Raw genomic sequence first — 24,176 nt, 5'->3', positions numbered from 1 at the left:
AATCTTGCCTGACATTTTCTTCTCACACTCAGTTCTATCTCCTAACACATAATATACCTTTTTAACACAATGTCTATCTCTTCCAACTACCATAGAAGGTTCATAAAGAACCAGGTTCTTTGATTTATTTGTTGACATATCCTAAGCATCTAGCATTGTACCTGGTACACCTTAATTGCTGAAAAATATTTATTAAATGAATAAATTGCTGAGTAAAACCTGATTTGATGGCAAGAATCTCCAAAAAGCCACCCAGACACAACTTTTCTCTGGTTCTGCAATGGAATTGGGGATATTTTCAAAAGACTGTCAAAAAACCCCTTTGTACCTTGATGTACAAAGCAAACATCTCCTATATGGATCCCCATTGTAATAAGTCTGTCTTTCCTGGAAGCATTTAAACTTAAGTTCAGAAAATTATACAGTCAATTTTAATTTTAGTTATTGCTTGGAAATGATAAATTGAATGGATAAATATGAAGTATGAATTTCACAAAAGCAAGTGTTTATTCTTTATTGCAAATACCACTATATACATTTTATGACAGTTTATGCTATTGTAGTATTAATTGTGAACTAAAAATGATAAGATCTTTTTGTGTGTGTGTGTGTGTGTGTGATAGGCAGAGTTGGAGAGAGACAGAGAAAACGGTCTTCTTTTTCTGTTGGTTCACCCCCCAAATTGCCACTATGACGGGCACACTGTGCCAAACTGAAGCCAGGAGCCAGGTGCTTCCTCTTCGTCTCCCATGAGGGTGCAGGGCCCAAACACTTGGGCCATCCTCCACTGCACTCCTGGGCCACAGCAGACAGCTGGACTGGAAGAGGAGCAACTGGGACAGAATCCGGCGCCCCAACCTGGGCTAGAACCCGGAGTGCCAGCACTGCAGGCAGAGGATTAGCCAAGTGAGCGGTGGCGCTGGCCAAGATCTTTAATTAAAAAAAAAGGTGGGGGGGGGGCTGGTGCTGTGACTTAGTAGGCTAAGCCCCTGCCTGCGGTGCTGGCTTCCTATATGAGCACTGATTCTAGTCCTGACTGCTCCTCTTCTGATCCAGTGCTCTGCCATGGCCTGGGAAAACAGTAGAAGACAGGCCAAATATTTGGGCACCTACACCCACGTGGGAGGCCTGGAAGAAGCTCCTGCTCCTGGCTTCAGATTGGCCTAACTCTGTCTGTTGCTGCCATTTGGGGAGTGAATCAGTGGATGGAAGACCTCTCTGTCTCTCCCTCTTACTGTGTATAAGTCTGCTTCTCAAATAAATAAATAAATAAAAATTATAAAACAGAACCTTGCCCCCATCCCCAGCAGTGGTGGAAAAACGATGCTAGAAAACAGTTTTTTCTAAAAGGGATTTCAGTGCACGTTCCCAGAGTTTGAAAACAATGCGAAATATGAAATGAATCAACTTGATGAGAGTTCACTCCCAGTTCAATGATGTAAAAGTAAGAACAGCAGAGTTTTGATATAGTTACCAGTCCTGTGGCGCGCTCACTCAGGATAACCCTGTCTGATTCTGAATGCTAGTTAATAGAAAAGGCTTCTATTTTCTATTGTGAGAATGTATTACTGGGGGGGCAATAAATAAATAACTTTGAAAAATGTATCTTTCAATGCCTTTTTGTGTATCACCATAGAAGGTATTTGATTTTATTTCTGTTTTCTGCTCTTAGGGTAAATGTGAGCAGTCACTTTATGGTCACATGCATTCTATCAATGATGCCACCTTCACGCCTCAGGTAAGTTCAGATTTCTCAAGAAATCATTGTAATGCTTCATATAAAAATTAGTTCCATAAAATTTTTAAGTTTGTTAATTTCCATTTTACCTGAAAGATGAGGGTGGGGGTGGGAAAATAGGTAGAAAGAGACAGAGGGATCAAGCTTTTCCAACCACTGATTCACTTCCAGATCCTCCAAACAACCAGGGATGGGCAAGGTCTAAGTCCTGAGCCTGGAATGCAATCCAGGTACCCTATATACCCACAGGCACTCAAATTCTTAAACCAAGACCTGCTGTTTCCACTGGGTATATTAACAAGAAGCTAGATGAATCTGGGACTTCAACCAGGCATTCCAATGTGGAATTGGATGTCTCAAGGTATCCTTTTTCTGTTTTTTGTTTTTTTGTTTTTTTGTTTTTTTGTTTTTTTTTTTTTTATTTAGTTGCTTGTTTGTTTGTTTATTGATAAGATGAAAGTGAGCGTTACAGAAAAAGAGAGAGGAGAGATCCTCCAATCCTCCATCTGCCGGTTCACTCCCCAGATGGCTGCAATAGCCAGGACTGATCCGGATCAAAGCCAGGAGCCAAGAGCTTCATTTGGGTCTCCCGTGTGAGTGGCAGTGGCACAAGCACCTGGGCCATCTTTTGCTGCTTTTCCTAGGCCATTAGCAGGGAGCTGGATTGGAAGTGGAGCAGCCACGTGAACCCATGACCATATTCGAATTTTAGCATCACAGGCGACTACTTAACCCACTATGTCACAATGGCAGCCCCACAAGTGGTATCTTAATGGTTGAGCCGAATGCCCACTCCGTAGATTTATTTTTGTTAAACAAATTTCCAATGTAAAAAATGGTAACTTAGATGGTGAGGAGAACAAATTTAAAATTTAATTACAATGAAAAAAATCTAGATAATTTAAAATGTGTATACAAACACAAATATCTACACACATATCAAGCAGTGGCAAGAGTCACGGGAAATTCTGTTTTATTCAACCTTCTCTTAAACATATTTTTATGAGCCTTTTGTCCAATTTGGTCTTCACACAGTAAGTGGAATATAGACTGCATTAAATTTTAATACAGAATCATAAAAATAACTAACGTACTTAGAAGGAAACCTGGAGGATAAAACCAAAAGCAACAGGGATTCTCTTCAGTTTAGAAAAAATAGACTGGGGCTGGTGCTGTGGCGTGGCAGATAAAGCCGCTGCCTGCAGTGCTGGCATCCCATATGGGTGCCGACTTGAGTGTGGCTGCTCTACTTCCAATCCAGCTCTCTGCTGTGGCCTGGGAAAGCAGCAGAAGATGGCCCAAGTCCTTGGGCCCCTGCAGCCATGTAAGAGACCCAGAAGAAGTTCCTGGCTCCTGGCTTCACATCTGCACAGCTCTGGCCATTGCAGCCATCTGAGGAGTGGACCAGTGGATGGAAGACCTGTCATTCTGTCTGCCTCTTCCTCTCTGTAATTCCACCTTTCAAATAAATAAATAAATCTTGAAGAAAAAAAAAAGGATAGACCAAGACTATAAATGTTTTCTCTGCAACTTTTTTTTTTTTTTTTTTTTTTTGGACAGGCAAGGTTAGACAGAGAGAGAGAGACAGAGAGAAAGGTCTTCCTTTTCCGTTGATTCACCCCCCAAGTGGCCGCCATGGCTGGTGTGCTGCGGCTGGCGCGCTGTGCCGAACTGAAGCCAGGAGCCAGGTGCTTCTCCTGGTCTCCAATGTGGGTGCAGGCCCCGGACTTGGGCCATCCTCCACTGCCTTCCCAGGCCACAACAGAGACCTGGACTGGAAGAGGAGCAACTGGGACAGAATCCGGCGCCCCAACTGGGACTAGAACCCGGGGTGCTGGCACCTCAGGCGGAGGATTAGCCAAGTGAGCCATGGCATGGCACAGGCCATTCTCTGCAACTTGAGGTATGCAGATATAAGGATGACTTTGCCAACAATGACAGTTATAAACATTGCTTTGTGTTGCTAAGCTAACTGATGGTGTCTAAAAAAGGGTTTATGTAGCAATCATGGAAGGATGATTTAAGTTTGTTCCTTCTCAGATGCCAAGTGACTTGACTAGATAGATGACCGCTCAAGTTCGAGAAACTCTATGATTAGATTATATCTAGTTTTCAGTTTATCTCTAAGTTCCCTGAAGAGTGAGAATCTGAATTACATGTCCTGTTTGTTTCCCAATTAGCTACAAAGAAATCTCATGGATTACTTACATCTGACTTCAAAATAACAACCTTGTCAAAACTCTGTTTCTACCATATTAGTATTCTTTTAGAAAGAGCAAAAATACACAGTATAAGTAATATCTTCCAGGGGAATGTTGATGGCTTCAACTGAAATTGTGCTAGTGCTGTTGTCAGTCTTGAGCATTTTAATGATGGGCTCAACCACAATTATGTTTTAACAGATTTCTCTTTGTAAGGAATATTCCGCTTAATTGACTGTAGTGAGCCAATTAGTTGAACAGTATCATATTACAGATTGATTTGAGATACCAAGTAAAATTTTATTTCTAGGAGAGTACAGAGGCATTTATGCACTGTGGGCTCATATGCTATAGGATAGTTATGCCGAAACTCCATTAAATGGCTATAACTTCAAATGCCTTAGGAAAATTAACTGGAAACTGAAATGTAGTAAACTAATATTTTGTAAGTCAGGCATTCTGGTAAGTAATATCATAACTGAAAAATATAAACCATTTAATATTCTGAATAGTAAAATTAATAAAAACAGAAATATACAAAATATATTTATTGAATCAATAACCAAGGAAGACACACATTATTTTTAGGACAAGATGATGAATATGAAGTTCAGATATCCAACAACAAAATGACTAATCAGTTTTTGTTTACACATTTTGTTTATACCAAAAGTATTATAACACCATAGCTCGAAATCAACAACTCAAACTCTAATTGAAAATCGTCCATTAATTTATCTTTGTTAAGCACATATATTTATTAACTATTAAGAAAATTGTGTTTTGGCATGATAACTCACATACTTAGATAAAAATTTGGGCCACTTGTATTACTTTTTAAAAAATGTTTTTAATGACTGCAGAGCACAAGGACTTTCAAGGGCATGGTAATGTGACATAGTTCATACCCAAACAAATTAGCATACAAATTTGATACATAATACACTAAATATACAGCAGGCAGATATTTTAATTATTTTGTATGAGCTTTGCTGATTATTTGATGCCTGTAGGGGTAGACATCATTGCTTAAGTTCTGTATAGCTATTTACAAGAATGTGTTTTTAGGAAAATTCTATAATTATAGATTTGCAAGCAGAAATCATTTGTGTAAAATTCAATGTTATCAAGCTAGAAATCAAGATTCACAGAAAAAGGTATATAATATGCAATACTTATGTGTGGCTCTAAAGACCAGGTAAATTACATTGTGTTTTCATGTTATAATGTCGGAGCTCTGATGTCTTCATTTCTGACTGATTTCTCCACTGGAAGTAGATATTTATTTTAAACCTTGGTTTAAAATCATCTATAATCAAACATTTTGGTGAAGTATGAAGGATTTATAAGTAATTCTCCTTATAAAGCAAAAGTAAAAGTAAAAACGGAAGCTGACCATAATTACTGGACAAAAAATGAATAGACAAATATTTCAATATGAGGAAGGATTTAAAAAACCAAACTGCAATATGCAGCTTTGTGTGGAACCAACATATATGGTAGACAGTTACTCAGTTTCCAGGAGGTGGACCTGTTCTCTGGTGGGAAAGGGAATTCCATCATGCCATCCAGTAGCTCTTTTTGGAGTTTACTTTTACATTTTCCACATTATTATTTTTCTTCTACGTTTTAGTCCCACCTTGAAATTAATCATGAAAGCAGTTGTTACTCATTAAATATGCCAAAATGTTTTATTTTTGTTTGCCTGTAATTGACTTATGCATTTTCCCTCCTTCCTTCAGGGTTTCATTGTCTTCTTGCTGAAGAATATTCTCTGATAGATCTTTTAGGAAGAGTGCATAAATAGAACACTTTCTTGGTGTTCATGTATCTGAAAATGTCATTATTTTATTTTCACTCTAGTATTCCATTTTCTTCTGGCATTATTGTTGCCAATGAGAATCTACTAGTAGCTGATCCTATACAGATTGTTTAATATTATTTTATGTATTGTTAATTTATTTTTATATAAAAGTATCAGGGATATGCAACAGAGAAAAAACAATATTTTCAAAAAGTTATATGGGAAAAAGATATTCACAAGCAGAATGAAAAGTTTATTTTTTTAAATTTCATTTAAGGTATGCAAATGAGGTATACAAATTTCATGTATTTCATAAATACAGATTTAGGAACATAGTGATACTTCCCATCCTACCCTCCACCTACCCTTCTTTCTCCTCCTTCTCCTATTCCCCCTCATGATTTTTACAAAGATCTATTTTCAGTTTACCTTATACTCTTAAGATTAATCTTATACTAAGTGAAGAGTTCAACAAGTAGTGTGAAGGAAAAAAAAAAAAATATGGGTGGCGGTTCATATCCCAGCTGCTAGACTTCCTATCTTGTTCCCTGTTAGTGTGCCTGGGAAAGTAGCAGAAAATAACCCAAGTCCTTGTGCCCCTGCACCCATGCGGACAACATAGAAGAAGCTCCTGGCTCCTGGCTCCTGGCTTCATACCAGCCCAGCCCTGGCTGTTGCAGCCATCTGGGGAATGAACCAACAGATGGAAGATCTGTCTCTCTCTAACTCTACCTTTCAAATAAACAAATAAATCTTAAAAAAATTATCCAAGAAACAGAAGTGGGGGTGGAGGCTCCCATCGGGTGGTGGTTCACTCCTCAAATGCCCATATTACCCCTGAATCAAGGGATGAATTTGGGAGCCAGGCACTCAATCCAGGTCTCCCACATGAGTGGCAGACCCAGCTCCTGGAGCCATTAACTGCCTTCCAGAATCTACATTAGCAGGAAACTGGAATCAGGAGGAGGAGCTGTGTGGGGAGCAAGTGAGACTAGACTAAGTTACTGGAATTAAGACTTATTCTGTGCATCTGCTCTCCCACAATATGGTGCTGAGAGAGAGAGACCAAACAACTTCTACGCAGCTGCCTCATCAGTTTGACTGATAAGCTGCAGGAGCTGATCCTGCTCCTGATTGGAGGAGAGCAGTGTGCTCAGCGTGTGGGCAGCAGAGTTGGGATTGGTGGAAGAGGACTATAAAGGAGGAGAGAAACAATGTGCACCAAGGAACATCTGAGGGAACATCTGAGGAACCCCTGAGAGAGCCGGCCGGTGGTGTGCCGCTCCTCCACGGAAGCAGGGAAAGCAGCAGGGGGTGCAGCCCCTCCACAGAGGTGGAGGGGCTGGAAGCTAACCCGGGACAGTGTCGTTCCTCTGCGAGTGAGGGAACGGCAGCTAACCCAGGAAGGGCCAGACAAAAGAACAGCACAGGGTCCGGTGTCGTTCCTCCGCGAATGGGGGAGCGACAGAGCTGGGAGTTAAACCTGTGTTTTTCAGTATGGAATGTGGGCATCCTAACTGGTAACCAACTGCCCGCCTCTGTGTTGAGTTTTTCTATTTCATTATTATATTTTCATATAATTTCTATTTGATTGTTTTCAAATTTTCCTGCCTTTGCTTCATTATGTCTTACTTGATTTCAGATACACACATATTTCTCTTCAAAATTATGATTCACAATTTCTATGAGTTTTTGAGTGGCAGGGCTATTTCTGCCTTAACTTTTTCAGAAATCTCCAATATAATATTCTTATTATCTGTTCCAACATGAACTCCAAGTCACAAGTCCACTGAAATGGCTTCTGATTTTCATGTTATTGGAACAATGACCATTTCTGCATTATCATCACTTAAAACATTCTCCTTTCTTGATTCCTGAGAAGTGAACTACCCATGGCCTCTGCTTCCCAGGCTGCGGCACTGGACCCTTATCTGTTATCTGACTGCGAAATACCAACCTATACAAAGATTCTATCTTAAATCATTTTCTATGTCAGATTCTCTTCTTAATTTCTTTTCATCCACATGTTGATAATTTCTAAGTAAATCCCATTCTGTCATCAGACTCACCATTAGCTGTCTCAGCCTAAGTATCCTAAGACATAAAAATTCTAAAGCTCTTACTTTTCCACCATCTCACCTAATTCCTTTCCCAGACATATCTGCCTGGTAAATACCACCCTATTCATCATGTATAGATGTGGGAGGATGAGTCACAGTTTGCAATTGGCTTGAGGCTTTTTGTCTATTTGCTTTTTTCCCAAGAATCTCTCTGTCCTGGAAATCAGTGGAAAGCAGTGAGAAAAAGATTGTTTCTCTGTTGTTTAATTCAGTATCTCCAGTATCTAGCCTGGTTTATTTTTTAAAAGATTTTTATTTATTTATTTATTTGAAATTCAGAGTTATACAAAGTGAGAAGCAGAGGTGGAGAGAGGGAGAGAGGGAGAGAGAGAAAGAGGTCTTCCATCCACTGATTCACTCCCCAGTTGGCAACAACAACTGGACCTGCGTCAATCCAAAGCTGGGGGCCAAGAGCTTCTTGCAGGTCTCCCACGTGGGAGCAGGTGCCCAAGGACTTGGGCCATCTTCCACTGCTTTCCCGTAGCCTGGTTTATTTTCCACATTTAGTACTCAAAACAGGTGATGAATACATGACTGAATGCAGAGTTCTGAACAAATGTAAGCACACGGCGTCATTACAACACTGTGTCACTCAATCTTATTTATTTCACTTTTTTTGTCCTTTCAGATTCTCTAGATGCTGAGCTGCAAACGAAAGTCATTTAATTATTGAGATAGATGAGCTGTTTTTTAGAAAGTTGCTTTGACATCATAGCAGAACCGTCCCTTTGAAGCACTGGACAATTACCCAATTCCAGTTATATTTTACTTCTTTTAGTATTTTGACTTTGCTATTCATAATGTATGTTAAGAAAATCATAGCTCCTCTGAAAAATAAATGGTAAAAAGACAATGAGTATGAGATAATAAATGTATTGTACTTAAAATACATGGCAATTATAAAATATTATTTCTACTGCTGCTGTTATTATTACTGTTATTATTGGAGCTAATGTTCCTTTCTAGCAGTTTGAGTTCAAAGAACAGAGAAAAATAAAAGAACATATACATAGGGGCCGGCATGGTGGTACAGTAGGTTAATCCTCCGCCTGCGACACCCGTGTCACATATGGGCACCGGCTCTAGTCCCAGCTGCTCCTCTTCCAATCCAGTTCTCTGCTGTGGGTGGGGAAAGCAGTAGAAGATGGCCCAAGTGTTTGGGCCCCTGCACCTCCATACCAGACCAGAAAGAAGCACCTAGCTCCTGGCTTCAGATTGGCACAGCTTTGGCCTTTGAGGCCATTTGGGAAGTGAACCAATGGAAGGAAAACCTTTCTCTCTGTCTCTCCATCTGTAACTCTACCTCTCAAATAAATAAATAAAATCTTAAAAAAAAAGAACATATACATAAACTCACGTACAGATATCATATATATATATATATATATATGGCATAATTCCTTATATCCTGTTTTTCAATTTGACATATGTTGCAAACACAAAGTTGCAGTGTATATTTTATACCTTAACCAAAAATAAAAAGAACACAGAATTCTAAAATTATTCTAAATAGGAAACCATGTAACTATGTTAAACTTGAGCTAACTTTTACTAACAAAAAAGATAAAAGTTGCCATAGGAATATTTTGTCTCTTTCATAGCAATATGTGTCATATGATTATAAAGTTCAGAGTTTTACATTTGATCTGGGAGAAATTAATTGTTTTTCCTAAATTGCCAGTTTATGGACTTAAATACATTAACATTCTATTTTCCTTAAATCCTTGATAAGCAAATACCTACAATTGTCTACCTAAAAAAGTTATCCTCACCCCTATTTTTAGCAAAGAGAGCTGAAATTTTGGTTTCTGAATCTTGTTTGTTATCCAAGTTTACACCAAAAGTATTTAGTATCAATCCCTGGGCATTTCCTATAAAGGAATGCAAATAATCTTTAGGTCATGCCATTGATCATCTGAAGGACAAATGATGTCAGGCAGTATTTACACATTACAAAAATTTCAATTTTGTTTACTTCTTCAGCCATCCAACTTGATGTCAGCTACCATTTAGCTGGGCCAATAATATTGATATTTGATGTCAGTTCTTATTCATTACTGCACCTAGATGATGCATAAGTTAAAACTTTTAAGTGTGTGCTGAAAAAGACTAAAACAGGTTCTGTCTATCTAGGCAAATTGGAAACAGCAATAGAATAGAAAATTAAGGGATATGTAACAAGTTATTTTATATAAATATAAATTATTACAGTGTTGCTACATTGAAAAATAATTTTGTGTCTGTTAAGCTTATCCCATACTATATGATATTTCTTAAATATTTCTTGAAATAACCTTGTTGCACAATTTACAAAGAGAATAAATTTTGGCAAAAACTTGAAACTTTAAGCAATGTAAAACAAAACAAAGGAGTTCATATATAACCAGACATTCAAAAATGATTAGAATATTACAAAGCAGATTTGATAAATTGATAGAGCTCTTCTCTGTTTTTCCACTTTGTTTATTCTTAGAAATTTAACACTGTAAATCATTAAAGAAAAAGTCCATTTAACATTATACTGCCCACTTTCAAATTTTAAACAGCAGTAACTCTTATAGTTGGACAGAGGTGATTTCATGTATTTGTCATTTTGTTGATGGATACGTGAACATTAGAAGCAACATCTTATGTCATATTGCTTGCACTAACCTTTTGACTATAAAGTTAATAATTTATTTTCTATCACCTATTTATCTGCGTATTTCAGATGACTTAAATTTTTTAAGCATGTATGAAAATGTCTCAGTAACAGTCGCCACTTATCAAGCCTCTGCCGAGTGCTTAGTACATCCTGGCCTGCATTCTTTTTTTTTTTTTTTTTTTTTTTTTTTTTTGACAGGCAGAGTGGACAGTGAGAGAGAGAGACAGAGAGAAAGAGAGAAAGGTCTTCCTTTGCTGTTGGTTCACCCTCCAATGGCCGCTGCGGCTGGCGCGCTGCTGCTGGTGCACTGCGCTGATCCGAAGCCAGGAGCCAGGTGCTTCCCCTGGTCTCCCATGTGGGTCCAGGGCCCAAGGACTTGGGACATCCTCCACTGCAGTCCTGGGCCATAGCAGAGAGCTGCTGGCCTGCATTCTTAATCCTGAGAGTTCAGTGATGGAGAATAGCAAGTCCTGCCCTAATGGACCTTATATTCTGGTAAGAACCAGAGACAAAAGATAAGAAACAAATGAATACTTCAAGAATAAGTATTGCTGGTGCCAGCAGTGTGGCATAGCTGATTAAGCCTCTACCTGTGATGCCAGCATACCATATTGGTGCCAGTTCAAGCCCCAGCTACTTCACTTCCAATACAATTCCCTGCTAGTGCACCTGGAAAAGCAGTGAAAGATGGCCCAAGTTCTTGGGCACCTGAACCCACATTGGAGACCTGGACAAAACTCAGGGCTCCTTGCTTCAGATTGGGCAAGCCTCAGAGCTGGCCGTTGGGAACATATGGGGAGTGAGCCAGCAGGTGGAAGATCTCTCTCTCTAGTCTCTGTAACTCTGCCTTTGAAATAAAATTTAAAAAAAAAAAAAAAAAAAAAACTAAACCCTTAAAGAAAAGAGTTGCTGCCTGTAAACTAGAAATCAGGGTGGAAAAGTATCAAAGTGAGAGTTAGGGCTTACAATAGAATGATCAGGAAGCGACTGTGCAAGAAAAACATTTAAGGAGAACATGCAAAGGTGTTCCTTTGTGAGAAGTTCCATCCGCATGAAGTAGACTAGGGTAGGTAAAGAAGGGGAATATCTTACATGTAACAAATAACTGATCAGTAACTTAGGTTGTTCTTATTTTATTAAATGCAGTATAGTTGAGAATATTCTAGAATCAGCATTACCTATGGTTCCCAAAATGTTTGTTTATGCAAAATGCTCTGGCTATGAAACATGTAATAGATTGTTTTGTGTGACATAAGTTTACCTCATAATTTTTTGTCTTGATCTTGGTATAGAATCTAATCAATAAATATTCCTTGATTAGAAAATATTAGAAAGTCAGTACAGCTCAGGACCTACATGGATATTTCATAGAATGTAGTTAGAGCAATACCAGTTGTGACAAAATTAAATTTACTTTGTATCATTAGTTTTAAATTTTAGGTAAACACTTAAAACACCTTACAGACTCTCTTTAATGGTTTTGAGCATACAGCTGCCAAAAGTAACTCAAAATATACTTATGATTTTATATAAATAATGTCAATTCTCAGAATATTTGGCCTTGTAGTCAAATTACCTTCTAAGTTAGTGAAGCCACAGTTAAATAAGTGTCACAGTTAAAAAAAAAGTTCTAATAACACCAGCATATGGATACAAAGTTATGCATTTCTCTCATGACTAACTGTACTTAGTCAACTTGTGTGTGACTTAAAAATGTGAAAAGCTACAAGTGTGATAAACAGCATTTTTATAAGAAATGATTTTAAATATTGGGATAATGTCTATGCACCATACATTGTCTCTGAATCACATAATTAGAGTAAGAAAAATTATCACACCCATTTACTCATAAGCTTAATTATAAGAAAACTTGATTATCCTCTTTAAGGTAATTTTCCCCACTTAATTGTGTGTTCTCAGGTGAATGTGACCCTGTTAATCTATACTTCAGTGTCTGCTAGTTAACATGCAACACTTTAGGCAGAGCAAGAGAATCTGCCCTTCCACTGGCAGAGAGTTAATTTGTATACCCAGAGTGACCCTGCAGGGAAAATGTTTGGAAGGTTACATCTCCCAGCAAGATGGGCTGGAATTTCCCGAGGGAGTTTTCACAGAGATCTCTGGCCCTGCCTGTCAATCACCTCCAGGCTGCATCTTTCACCCCTCCCCGCCCAAAGCTATATCAAAAAACTCAACGGTTCTTCTAATTTACTTAACTTTGTCTACATTACATTCAGAAATCTAAATGTACTGTATTTTTCTAAACTCTTCTTATTTTCATGCTTTTTTATTTTTTAAGTTTTATTTAGTAAATATAAATTTCCAAAGTACAGTTTATGGATTACAATGGCTTCCCCCCAAAAAACTTCCTTCCCACTAGCACCCCTCACATCTCCCGCTCCCTCTCCCATTCCATTCACATCAAGATTCATTTTCAATTATCTTTGTATACAGAAGATCGATTTAGTATATATTCAGTAAAGATTTCATCAGTTTGCACCCACACAGAACATGAAGTGTAAAATACTGTTTGAGTACTAGTTATAGCATTAATTCCCATTGAACAACACATTAAGGACAGAGATCCTACATGAGGAGTAAGTGCACAGTGACTCCTGTTGTTGACTTAACAATTTGACAATCTTGTTTATGGCATTAGTAATCTCCCTAGGCTCTAGTCATGAGTTGCCAAGGCTATGGAAGCCTTTTGGGTTCGCCGACTTCGATCTTATTCAGACAAGGTCATAGTCAAAGTGGAAGTTCTCTCCTCCCTTCAGAGAAAGGTACCTCCTTCTTTGATGGCCCCGTTCGTTTCACTGGGATCTCACTCGCAGAGATCTTTCATTTAGGTCCTCTTTTTTTTTTTTTTTTTTTTCCAGGGTGTCTTGGCTTTCCATGCCTAAAATACTCTCATGGGCTCTTCAGCCATATCCGAATGCCTTAAGGGCTGATTCTGATGTCAGAGTGCTGTTTAGTACATCTACCCTTCTACGAGTCTGCTGTGTATCCCGCTTCCCATGTTGGATTGTTCTCTCCCTTTTTTGTTCTATCAGTTAGTATTAGCAGACACTAGTCTTGTTTATGTGATCCCTTTGACTCTTAGACCTATCAGTGTGATCAACTGTGAACTGAAATTGATCACTTGGACTAGTGAGATGGCATTGGTATATGCAACCTTGATGGAACTGTATTGGTTTTCATGCTTTTTAAAAAAGATTTATTTATTTTATTTGAAAGGCAGAGTTATAGGGTGTGGATTGGTAGGGAGAGATAGAGACCTTCCATCTGCTTGTTCACTCCCCAGATGGCTACAAAGGCCAGAGGTGAGCCAATCTGAAGCAGGAGCCAGTGTCTCCTTTGGGTTTTCCTGACGGTACAGGGGCCCAAGTATGAGGGCCATTCTGTGCTGTTTCCCAGGCACATTACCAGGATCTGGATCAGAAGTGGAGTAAGAGAATTGAACTGCCACCTATACGGGCTGGTGGTGTTGCATGTGGTGGCTTTATCTGCAGTGCCACAGCGCCGGCCTCTGACTTGCTAGCTGAGTGGCAGTCAAGCTGAAGGGCGTTTGTTTCTACTGTCAATACCTGGTTGATGTAGAAACACAAAGAACCTTGATGGGGCTTGATATTGGAATTGGTCAAACATACTAAATTTTTTTTTCTTAGCCTGGGAGGTAGGATTTTTTCATGGCAGCATCTGCCTCCTAGTTTCCATACTAAAATATAAATTTACAGAAGAAACGAAGGCTTTAAAGTATGAATTGCTTCCCTATCATGTTACGTTTTGTGTACCCAAAATGGCAAAAACAGACTTCCTTTGTGAGGTTGTAACTTAGCTTTCTCTAAAGAGCCTTCCATGGATACAATTTCCTATCATCAAATATTTGAGATTATTTCACTATTAAGCAAAAAAATCTAGAATTTTGAAAAAACTGTGGATAATAAACAGAAACACAGCCTAGAAAATTAGTTCCTAGAAAGGCTATTCATTTTAGTTAAATATACTCATATGCTGTTTTACACTCTAATCTGTTTTTTATGAATCAAACTATAGTTTTGGGGATATTTTACCCAATCAACCCCAACATAGCAACAGCTAGATATAGCCTACTGTCTTTGAACATGAACTACAGTAGTGTAAGCAGTATGATGACACAAACCTTAGTCACACATTACCATCTCTATTTTTATAGTGGAACGACTCTGAATTTATGTGACTGTGCTTATGTACATATTAAGAGAAAATAAATTCATTGCAGGTTATCCCAGCAATCTTATTGCAGTGAGCACTGTATTAATCAATAATAATTGGTCACTTTGAAGAGACTTTTGCCAAATAGAGTAACACCTTAGGTTACTATTACCATAAATAAAACAGATCTAACAGAATTTATGTCACCATACTTGTAATATATTCTGCAATGATCAAAGACCAAAAGGACATTGCTATTGGGAACAGTAATTAACACTTCACTCTGCTCTTGGCTAGATTATTTGTTTTATTTCTCCATGAAGCATAAAAATACATATTTAAAAATAAGCTGTATCCAAGCACTTAGGAAATTGATTATTTTGAAATTACTAGAAATTTGAAGTGATAAAGTTTTCATGTAAATATTTGTGGAACTGAATTAGGTAAGTTTTTTTTTTTTTTGCTTTCAAACTTTCATTTAATGAATATAAATTTCCAAAGTACAGCTTATGGATTACAATGGCTTCCCCCCTATAACGTCCCTCCCACCCGCAACCCTCCGCTTATCCACTCCCTCTCCCCTTCCATTCACATCAAGATTCATTTTTGATTCTCTTTATATACAGAAGATCAGTTTAGCATATATTAAGTAAAGATTTCAACAGTTTGCTCCCACACAGAAACATAAAGTGAAAAATACTGTTTGAGTACTAGTTATAGCATTAAATCTCAATGTACAGCACACTAAGGACAAAGATCCTACATGAGGAGTAAGTGCACAGTGACTCCTGTTGTTGACTTAACAAATTGACACTCTTGTTTATGGCCTCAGTAATCACCCTAGGCTCTTGTCATGAGTTGCCAAGGCTATGGAAGCCCCCTGAGTTCACTGACTCTGATCATATTTAGACAAGGCCATGGTCAAAGTGGAAGTTCTCTCCTCCCTTCAGATAAAGGTACCTCATTCTTTGATGACCCATTCTTTCCACTGGGATCTCACTCGTGGAGATCTTTCATTTAGTTAGTTAGTTGTTGTTGTTGTTGTTTTTGGTTTTTTTTTTTTTGGTTTTTTTTTTTTTTTTTTTGCCAGAGTGTCTTGGCTTTCCATGCCTGAAATACTCTCATGGGCTTTTCAGCCGGATCCACATGCCTTAAGGGCTGATTCTGAGGCCAGAGTGCTGTTGAGGACATCTGCCATTCTATGGGTCTGCTGTGTATCTCACTTCCCATGTTGGATCATTCTCTCCCTTTTTGATTCTATCAGCTAGTATTTGCAGACACTATTCTTGTTTATGTGATCCCTTTGGTTCTTAGTCCTATCATTATGATCAATTGTGAACAGGAATTGATCACTGGGACTAGTGAGATGGCATTGGTACATGCCACCTTGATGGGATTGAATTGGAATCCCCTGGTATGTTTCTAACTCTACTGTTTGAGGTAAGTCAGCTTGAGCATGTCCCGAATTGCACATCTCTTCCCTCTCTTATTCCCACTCTTACATTTAACAGCGATCACTTTGGTAAGTTTTAAAAAAAATTATCTTTTTCTGACAAGGGAAGAAATACATGTGACAAGAATTGTGCAGAATGCAGATAATCAGCTGCTGATGTCAACATCCAAAATTCCAAATTCTTCTGAAACTTCTGGTCACTGAAACAGAAGCTCCTCTAGTTTTCATTTTCTGTCCTCTCCCTTTCATCCTCTGGGAAGATAAAAGAACTGACTTATTTTCTTGATAAAGGACATCAGATTAATGAATTTAAGTGCTTGCATCCTTAAAATTGTCATCACTGGCATACTACTTCAAATGCAGTTTCAACTGTGGCTAGTTTTTACTCTTCAGGGGGTCCAGTGATCTTCAGTATTTTATGTAAATTTATGCAAAATCTGCTCCAACAATATCAAAAGCTATTTATTTCAACCCCCCAAAGAAAAGCTTCATTTCTTGATTTGGTAAGTAGAAAAACAGAGTGGAAGCGAGCTGAGTTATAGGTTGAAATAAAAAGATTATTGATGTAGCCATGGATAGAGAAGGCTTGGGAAGAAAATGCATGTATATTTCAAGTGTACTGAATAAAAGATTCACCCATATTTACTTTTTTCCTATCTTCAAATATTTCTAAAATGGAAAGTTACATGAAAACACATTTAATTTTGCTTATGAAATTTTCCCAAAGTTTCTCCAATTTGATTCTAGAGCTCACTAAAGTATAGGTTCATGTCTTACCCATTTCCATATTCCGTTCTCCTGTCCTCTCACTACCACCTGGTATTAGGCCATGCTAACAGGAAAAGCTTGTCCAGTCAATACTTAATGAATGACTAATCATTTTATCAAAGCCCTTTGAAAGAAGATATTTCATCATCCTTTAAAATTATGTGCAAATTTCTTTTTTTGTTCTTCATACTAATTTATTAATATTTAGGAGTCTGAAAAGACCAGGATTCCAAAATGTCTCCATAATTCAGTGATATGTGTGAACACCATTGCATTTATTTTTATGAAACTTTGCCTGGAAATATAAATAAAATGATGAATATGTCATAAATATGGAGCCAAGACTGATACAGAGGGCTCAATTAAAGATCGAAATGTCCATTGTCTGACCACTTAGGCAATTAAAAAATAAATCTTACAAGACTAATGTCTGCTAATACTAACTGATAGAAAAAAAAAGGGAGAGAACAATCCAACATGGGAAGCAGGATACACAGCAGACTCATGGAATGGCAGATGTCCTAAATAGCACTCTGGCCTCAGAATCAGCCCTTAAGGCATTCGGATCTGGCTGAAGAGCCCATGAGAGTATTTAGAGTATTTTAGGCATGGAAAGCGAAGACACTCTGGCAAACAAACAAAAAAAAGAGGACCTAAATGAAAGATCTCTGTGAGTGAGATCCCAGTAGAAAGAACGGGCCATCAAAGAAGGAGGTACCTTTCTCTGAAGGGAGGAGAGAACTCTGACTTTGACTATGACCCTGTCAGAATAAGATCGAAGTTGGCGAACTCAAAAGACTTCCATAGCCTTGGCAACTCATGACTAGAGCCTAGGGAGATTACTGATGCCATAAACAAGAGTGTCAAATTGTTAAGTCAACAACAGGAGTCACTGTGTACTTAACTCCTCATGTAGGATCTCTGTCCTTAATGTGTTGTCCAATGGGAATTAATGCTATAACTAGTACTCAAACAGTATTTTTCACTTCATGTTCTGTGTGGGTGCAAACTGTTGGAATCTTTACTTAACATAAACTAAACTGATCCTCTGTACATAAAGATAATTGAAAATGAATCTTTTTTTTCATATGTTGAAAGACAATATTACTGTTTTTCTTTTTTTATTTAGTAAATAAATTTCCAAAGTACAGTTTATGGATTACAATGCTTTCTCCCCCCATAATTTCCCTCCCACTCGCACCCCTCCCATCTCCCGCTCCCTCTCCCATTCCATTCACATCAAAATTCATTTTCAATTAACTTTATATACAGAAGATCGATTCAGTATATATTAAGTAAAGATTTCATCAGTTTGCAACCACACAGAAATACAAAGTGTAAAAATACTGTTTCAGTACTAGTTATAGCATTACTTCACATTGGACAACACACTAAGGACAGATCCCACATGAGAAGTAAGTACACTCCTGTTGTTGAGATAACAATTTGACACTCTTGTTTATGGCATCAGTAATCTCCCTAGGCTCTAGTCATGAGTTGCCAAGGCTATGGAAGCCTTTTGAATTTGCCGACTTCGATCTTATTCCGACAGGGTCATAGTCAAAGTCAGAGTTCTCTCCTCCCTTCAGAGAAAGGTACCTCCTTCTTTGATGGCCCCGTTGAAAATGAATCTTGATGTGAATGGAAGGGGAGAGAGAGTGGGAGTTGGGAGGGTTGTGGGCAGGAAGGAAGTTATGGGGGAGGAAAAGCCATTGTAATCCATTAGCTGTACTTTGGAAATTTATATTTGCTAAATAAAAGTAAAAACAAAAATCTTAATTCACAAAAGAAAATAAATCAATCGTGGGATAGAAACATTCTATGCTAGATAAGGGGTGGGAAAGAGATGCTAAATGAACCAAAGATTATTTACTATGATTCTTAGATTGATACTTAGAAGCATTTGATGTTCTTTAATTCTCAAGTTGGATCACCCATCATGGATTGCCTTAAGAAGTAAGGTCATCAGTGCAGGCTTCATTCAAATGTGGATAAATATGGCAAATGTGCTTTGTTTAAAACAGTTGTTTAGATGAACACAAGATCATGGGCAGAGGTAAAAATACCTCAAACTACAATTATTTCAGAAAAATAAATAGTATGCATTATGTGTATATCTGTATGTTTTGGGAACTATCCAGTTAAGAGGTCACATTACTGTATACTTGTGTCATTACAACCGCCTTAAGAATGTGTGGGACAGCTATTAGCATGTTTTAGTTCAATTTTATTTTTCTAATTTAATAGGAAAATGGAAAGACAAAATACAAAGCCCAAAACTCTATTCAGGCTTCTCTGGTTGTGTTCACCATGAACCACATCTCACTTCCTATTGTACAACATCTCTTATTTTCATTCTCAGCTTCTGGTGGTTTCAAAGTCCTATGCTAAAATGAAATAATAAAATAGACCAAAATTAAACTGTTTAGAATAAAGACCTAGTGCGTAATATATATATATATATATATATATATATATATAGAGAGAGAGAGAGAGAGAGAGAGAGAGAGAGAGAGAGAGAGTGAGAGTGTTAGTTAGTTTATCCCTGGCTTTCTTCTCATTCATCTAGCAGATTTGAAGTCAATCAGACTGAGTTTTAGATCCCAGCTACCACTTACTAGGGGTATGAATTAGAAGTAGCCTATTGGGGGCCAGCACCGTGGTGCAGTAGGTTAATCCTTTGCCTGCAGTGCGGGTATCCCATATGGGTGCCGGTTCTAGTCCCGGCTGCTCCTCTTCCAATCCAGCTCTCTGCTATGTCCTGGGAAAGCAGTAGAAGATGGCCCAAGTCCTTGGGCCCCTGCGTGGGAGCCCAGGAAGAAGCACCTGGCTCCTGGCTTCAGATCAGCGCAGCTCCAGCCGTTGCAGCCATCTGGGGAGTGAACTAGTGGACGGAAGACCTTTCTCTCTGTCTCTCCCTCTCACTGTAACTCTACCTCTCTAATAAATAAATCTAAAAAAAAAGAGAAAAGAAATAGCCTCAGCTTTCTCATATAGAAAATGGAGATATTTCCCACTACCTCATAAACTCATCAAATTAATCCTGTGGGATGATAGGTACTTTTGTATTCCTATAAATATTGATGACCTGGGGAAGGCAGCATCCCCAGTCCTTTGTGAACACCTTCTCTGTTCATTAGTGTTTCAGTTGGTTCTTCCCAGTCCTCTAGGTGATTTCCCCAAGTGCACATGTTTGGCTGCATACCTGGGGATTTTCCGGTGCAGATCTCCAGCCTTCTCTTTGTGCAACTCTTGCATCTCCCACACTCTGTGCTGCAGATGTAAACTCCAGATCCCTGAACCCACGGCTTCATTGCCATGCCTTTGGGAGTCTGCTGTGCTCTAACTCCATTCCTTCTGCCTCTGCTATGGGTAAGAAACTGTCAAGCTAACATGGCACAGTACTCTTTTATGGCTCACTGCAGGAGATTCTGATTTCTCTGCGACTACTGTTGTTTCCTGCCTAATGTACAGTCCAGAGCCTTGTAAACCATTGTTTCCATGTCTTCTCCAATTCTTCAGTTGTTTCAGACAAATCCCTGCTCTTCCAATGTGCAGGCCATGGGAGTCTTTTGTACTATCTATTTTGAAGTGTCAACAGATTACCAGATCATATGTGGTTATAATGATGATAGCACTCCTTTTAGAACTTACAGTCTTCCCTCTGATAAAAGGTAAAGGTTGGCAGTATGTTTGCAGGAAGACTGAATTACAGTTCTTCTTGGGTGCAATGAATTTTGTATGAAGGCTTAGACCAATGCCTTAATTTCTCAAGCTTTTCCTTTTCTAATCTGTAGGGGACTAATCCAGAGAGCCTTTGAATTCCCATTCAAAATGTATTGATAATCACTTACAATCCCTCTAAAAATTGAGAAAAACCATAGAACATGAATGTATTACTTGGAAACCTGTTTAAGGAAACACAAATTCATTTTCAATATCTGGTCTTTCTGAAACCTGAAGGATTCTCTGTGGCTCAATACTCGATTGCAAAAATAATAACAATACTGAACTCTTTCCTTTGACATGCAGAGTGATGCCAAACTAAAAATTTAACACCACTCTCTCTTCAGATATTGAATACTAAGCTTTAGTTTTTACTTTGTATCACTTTGCTTTATTCTCTCATATTCCAGAAATCCTACAGCCCTCCTTCAACATTACACTGGGTTACTATGTAAATATATCATAAAAAATTGTTGCAATATGACAAGCCGCATCAGATGAAAACACCAAGGGCCTACAAGGCAAAAACCTCATACATGAGTATCTGAAATAATGCCAATAATGACACTCAAAATGAAGTAAACTCACATGAGAGTCAGAAAATTTATCTTTAGTGCTTTTAGAAGAGGCTCATTGCCAAAGGCTGAATGCATTAATTTCATATGCCATGTAAGAAATTTCCATTTCCCCTTGAATAAGATGTTAGTCTCAAAGACTGTCCTTAGAGTAGAAATACTCTTAGTGATTTATTAAACCCTCTCCTCTTCATGTTAAGAAATCTACTAATTTTGCACCATATTTGGCAGGCAGGAAGTTTGTCCAATCTATCCTCGATTCTATCAGAACTGTCTTTCCATTTATTTAACATCTGCAAGCCAACAAGCATTATGTTAAATATTGTGGGAGATTTGAACAAGTAAAGGACTTAGTTTTTGTGCTTGGTGAACTAGAATGAAATTATAGGCTCCAGACATATACACAAAGTAGGTATTCTCTGTTTGTATAAGGTAGCAGCTTATAAGTGTCAAAGATGGTTAAGTAAAATTCAGTGGGGAAAACTTAAGCCCACATAAAAACTTATATAAGGTTATTTATAGCAGGTTTGTTCAAAATTAGCAAAACTTGGAAGCAAACCAAGGTGTCCTTTGTTCACTGAATGGATAAACTACAGTACACTCAGACAATGTAATATTAGTGCTAAATGAAATAAACAACCTATGAAAAATATGGAGGACAATTTCTGAGAAGGATACCATATTATATGATTAAAACTATATGATATTCTGAGAAGGGCAAAACTTATAACATTGAAAGTCAATTTCTTTTTCTCTGTAGTTACATTTGAGCTATTGCATAGCCACATTTATTAAATAATATAGGTCTATGAGGAAAAGACAGGTATGTACACAGAAAACTAAAACTGGGGCTGGTGTTGTCATGCAGCAGGTTAAGCCACCACCTGAAGCACTAAAATCACATATGAGCTCTGGTTTGAGTCCCAGCTGCTCCACTTCCAATCCAGCTCCCTGCTAATGTGCCTGGGAAGGCAGTAGGTCATGTTGCAGTGCTTGGGCCCCTGCCAACCACATGGGGAACACAGATTGAGTTCTTGACTCCTGGTTTTGGTTTGGCCCAGTCCCAGCCCCTTGCGGCTACTGGGGAGTGAACTAGCGGATGGGAAATTTCTCTCTCTCTCTCTCTCTCTCTCTCTCTCTCTCTAACTCTGCCTTTTGAATAAATGGATAATTCTTTTTTGAAAAAGTAGTAAGAGAAAATTAAAGTTCAGTGTGTAAGTTTTTTGATTTTATTCTATGTGAGCAGGAGATGAAATACATACTGTGAACTGGAGGACATTACAAGAGATTGTGTGTGAATTAGGCTTTGGGTATTTCAAATACTTACCAGAGAAAGAAATAGGAAGTAAGCATCCCAGTCAGCTGAAACAACAGGAGGAGAACCATGAGCAAGCAATGTATGTGAGGAATAGTAAACAGTTACATCTGGGGAAATTTGGGGATAGGATGGGCAAGAAGGAGAATATCAAGAAGGTGCTCAAATTTGCACTTAAAAAGGGGAAAAAATGCTTTGCTATTAGTGTAGGGCAGGGTTTATCACAGCAATATTGATTTTGTGGACCAGGAGTGCCATGTTGAGGCTAGGGATTAGGGGCAGTCCTGGGCTTTGTAAACTGCCTACCAGCATCTCTGACCGCTACCAGTTGAATCCATTATGAGCAAGATGTCTCTGGATATTACCAATTGTTCTCTGAATGGAAAAATTGTCCCCATCTGAGTATCACTGCTGTGAGACAGTCTGCATAGGCATTGGATTGAAGATGGGAATGCGATATGTGTGGCTCCACATGAGATGCAGAGGAGGCAGACTAGAAGTGTACAGGTGGAGAGGAGAGAGGTGGACAAGGGGGAAATAAGTGATGGCGACTGCATGGACTGTGGAGCCTTTTATTGAAATGTAAGCTACAGCTCAAGGATCAAGTTTGATGAAAATACCGATTTGGCTTTGAGCATACTGACTTTGAGGTGTTTGCAGAACATTCAAATGGAGGTGTTCTGAGGGTAGCTGGAAATATTTTGAATTCTGGAGACAGGTGTGAGTTGGAGATTTATGTTTAGGAGTCATGAAGATCTTGTTAACCGTGGAAATGGGAATCTCTCTGTTCCCAGCAATCTACATGCAACGATGACTCGCATTTTCTGGAAGATCTCGAGATAACAGCCTTTTGAACAGATTTAATGCACAGCACCAATTTTCTTTTGGGATTTTACTTTTGTTTTCCTGATTTTGTGAAAATCTAGGACTTTGAAGTCCAAATACATGGGTCCTCTAAGTTTCTGTGCTTCCGCCTCAGGGCCTGTGATCTACCCTTTTCTCTTCCCATATCTTCCTTTTCACTCTGTAGCATAGTTTATCCCCCACGAATCCTTTAGCTCCTAACTCCAAGGCCAGTTTCTTAATAAGACCCCATCTGCAACTATTGACATAGCAACAGTCTTTCTGCCATCCATTCCTTATCTGCATGTCAAAAAAAAAAAAAAAACTCTGTCACTGCTTTAATATTCTACATATTTTATTTCCACATATTTAATTGCTTTATTTAACTTACTGTATAGTCATTCCCTGATGCCTACAAGTTTCATGAGGCCTGGACTTGTATTTTCTTTTGTTTGTTTTTGTTTTTTGTTTGTTTCACTCCTTAGATTCTACTTAAGGGATCTGTATTTGTGGTATAGCGGTTAAGCCACCACTTAGGACAAATGTATTCCATACTGCAGTGTATGTTTGATTCCCGTCTACCCTGCTTCTGACCCAGCTTCTTTCTAGTGTGCCTGGGGAAGCATAGAAGGTGGCCCAAGTACTTGGGCCCCTGCCACCTCGTGGTAGACCTGGATAGAGTTCCTGCCTCCTGTCTTTAGCCACACCAGATCTAGCTGTTGTGGCCATTTGGAGAGTGAACCAATAGGTGAAGATATCTCTCTCCTTTTATCCTTCATTTTTTTTTTCTCCCTC

General features: G+C 38.5%; 1 protein-coding gene across 4 annotated transcripts in view; it reads left to right on the top strand.

The window, feature by feature from the left end:
- Positions 1-24,176, top strand: part of SPAG16 (sperm associated antigen 16) — a 1,190,570-nt gene that overhangs the window by 891,784 nt on the left and 274,610 nt on the right. For 2 of the 4 annotated variants that reach the window (XM_051849131.2, XM_051849132.2), the window contains exon 14: positions 1,673-1,738. In XM_051849131.2, coding sequence (XP_051705091.2) covers positions 1,673-1,738 — 66 coding nt within the window. Of the gene's footprint in view, positions 1-1,672; positions 1,739-1,987; positions 2,063-8,491; positions 8,516-24,176 lie in introns of those variants that run through there. The other 2 variants (XM_070070225.1, XM_051849134.2) reach the window with 2 other exon arrangements.

This window comes from Oryctolagus cuniculus, chromosome 3 (assembly GCF_964237555.1).
Source record: "Oryctolagus cuniculus chromosome 3, mOryCun1.1, whole genome shotgun sequence".
NCBI lineage: Eukaryota > Metazoa > Chordata > Mammalia > Lagomorpha > Leporidae > Oryctolagus > Oryctolagus cuniculus.
Note: the sequence above shows the minus strand (reverse complement) of the source record. Positions and strands in the feature narration are given on the sequence as shown.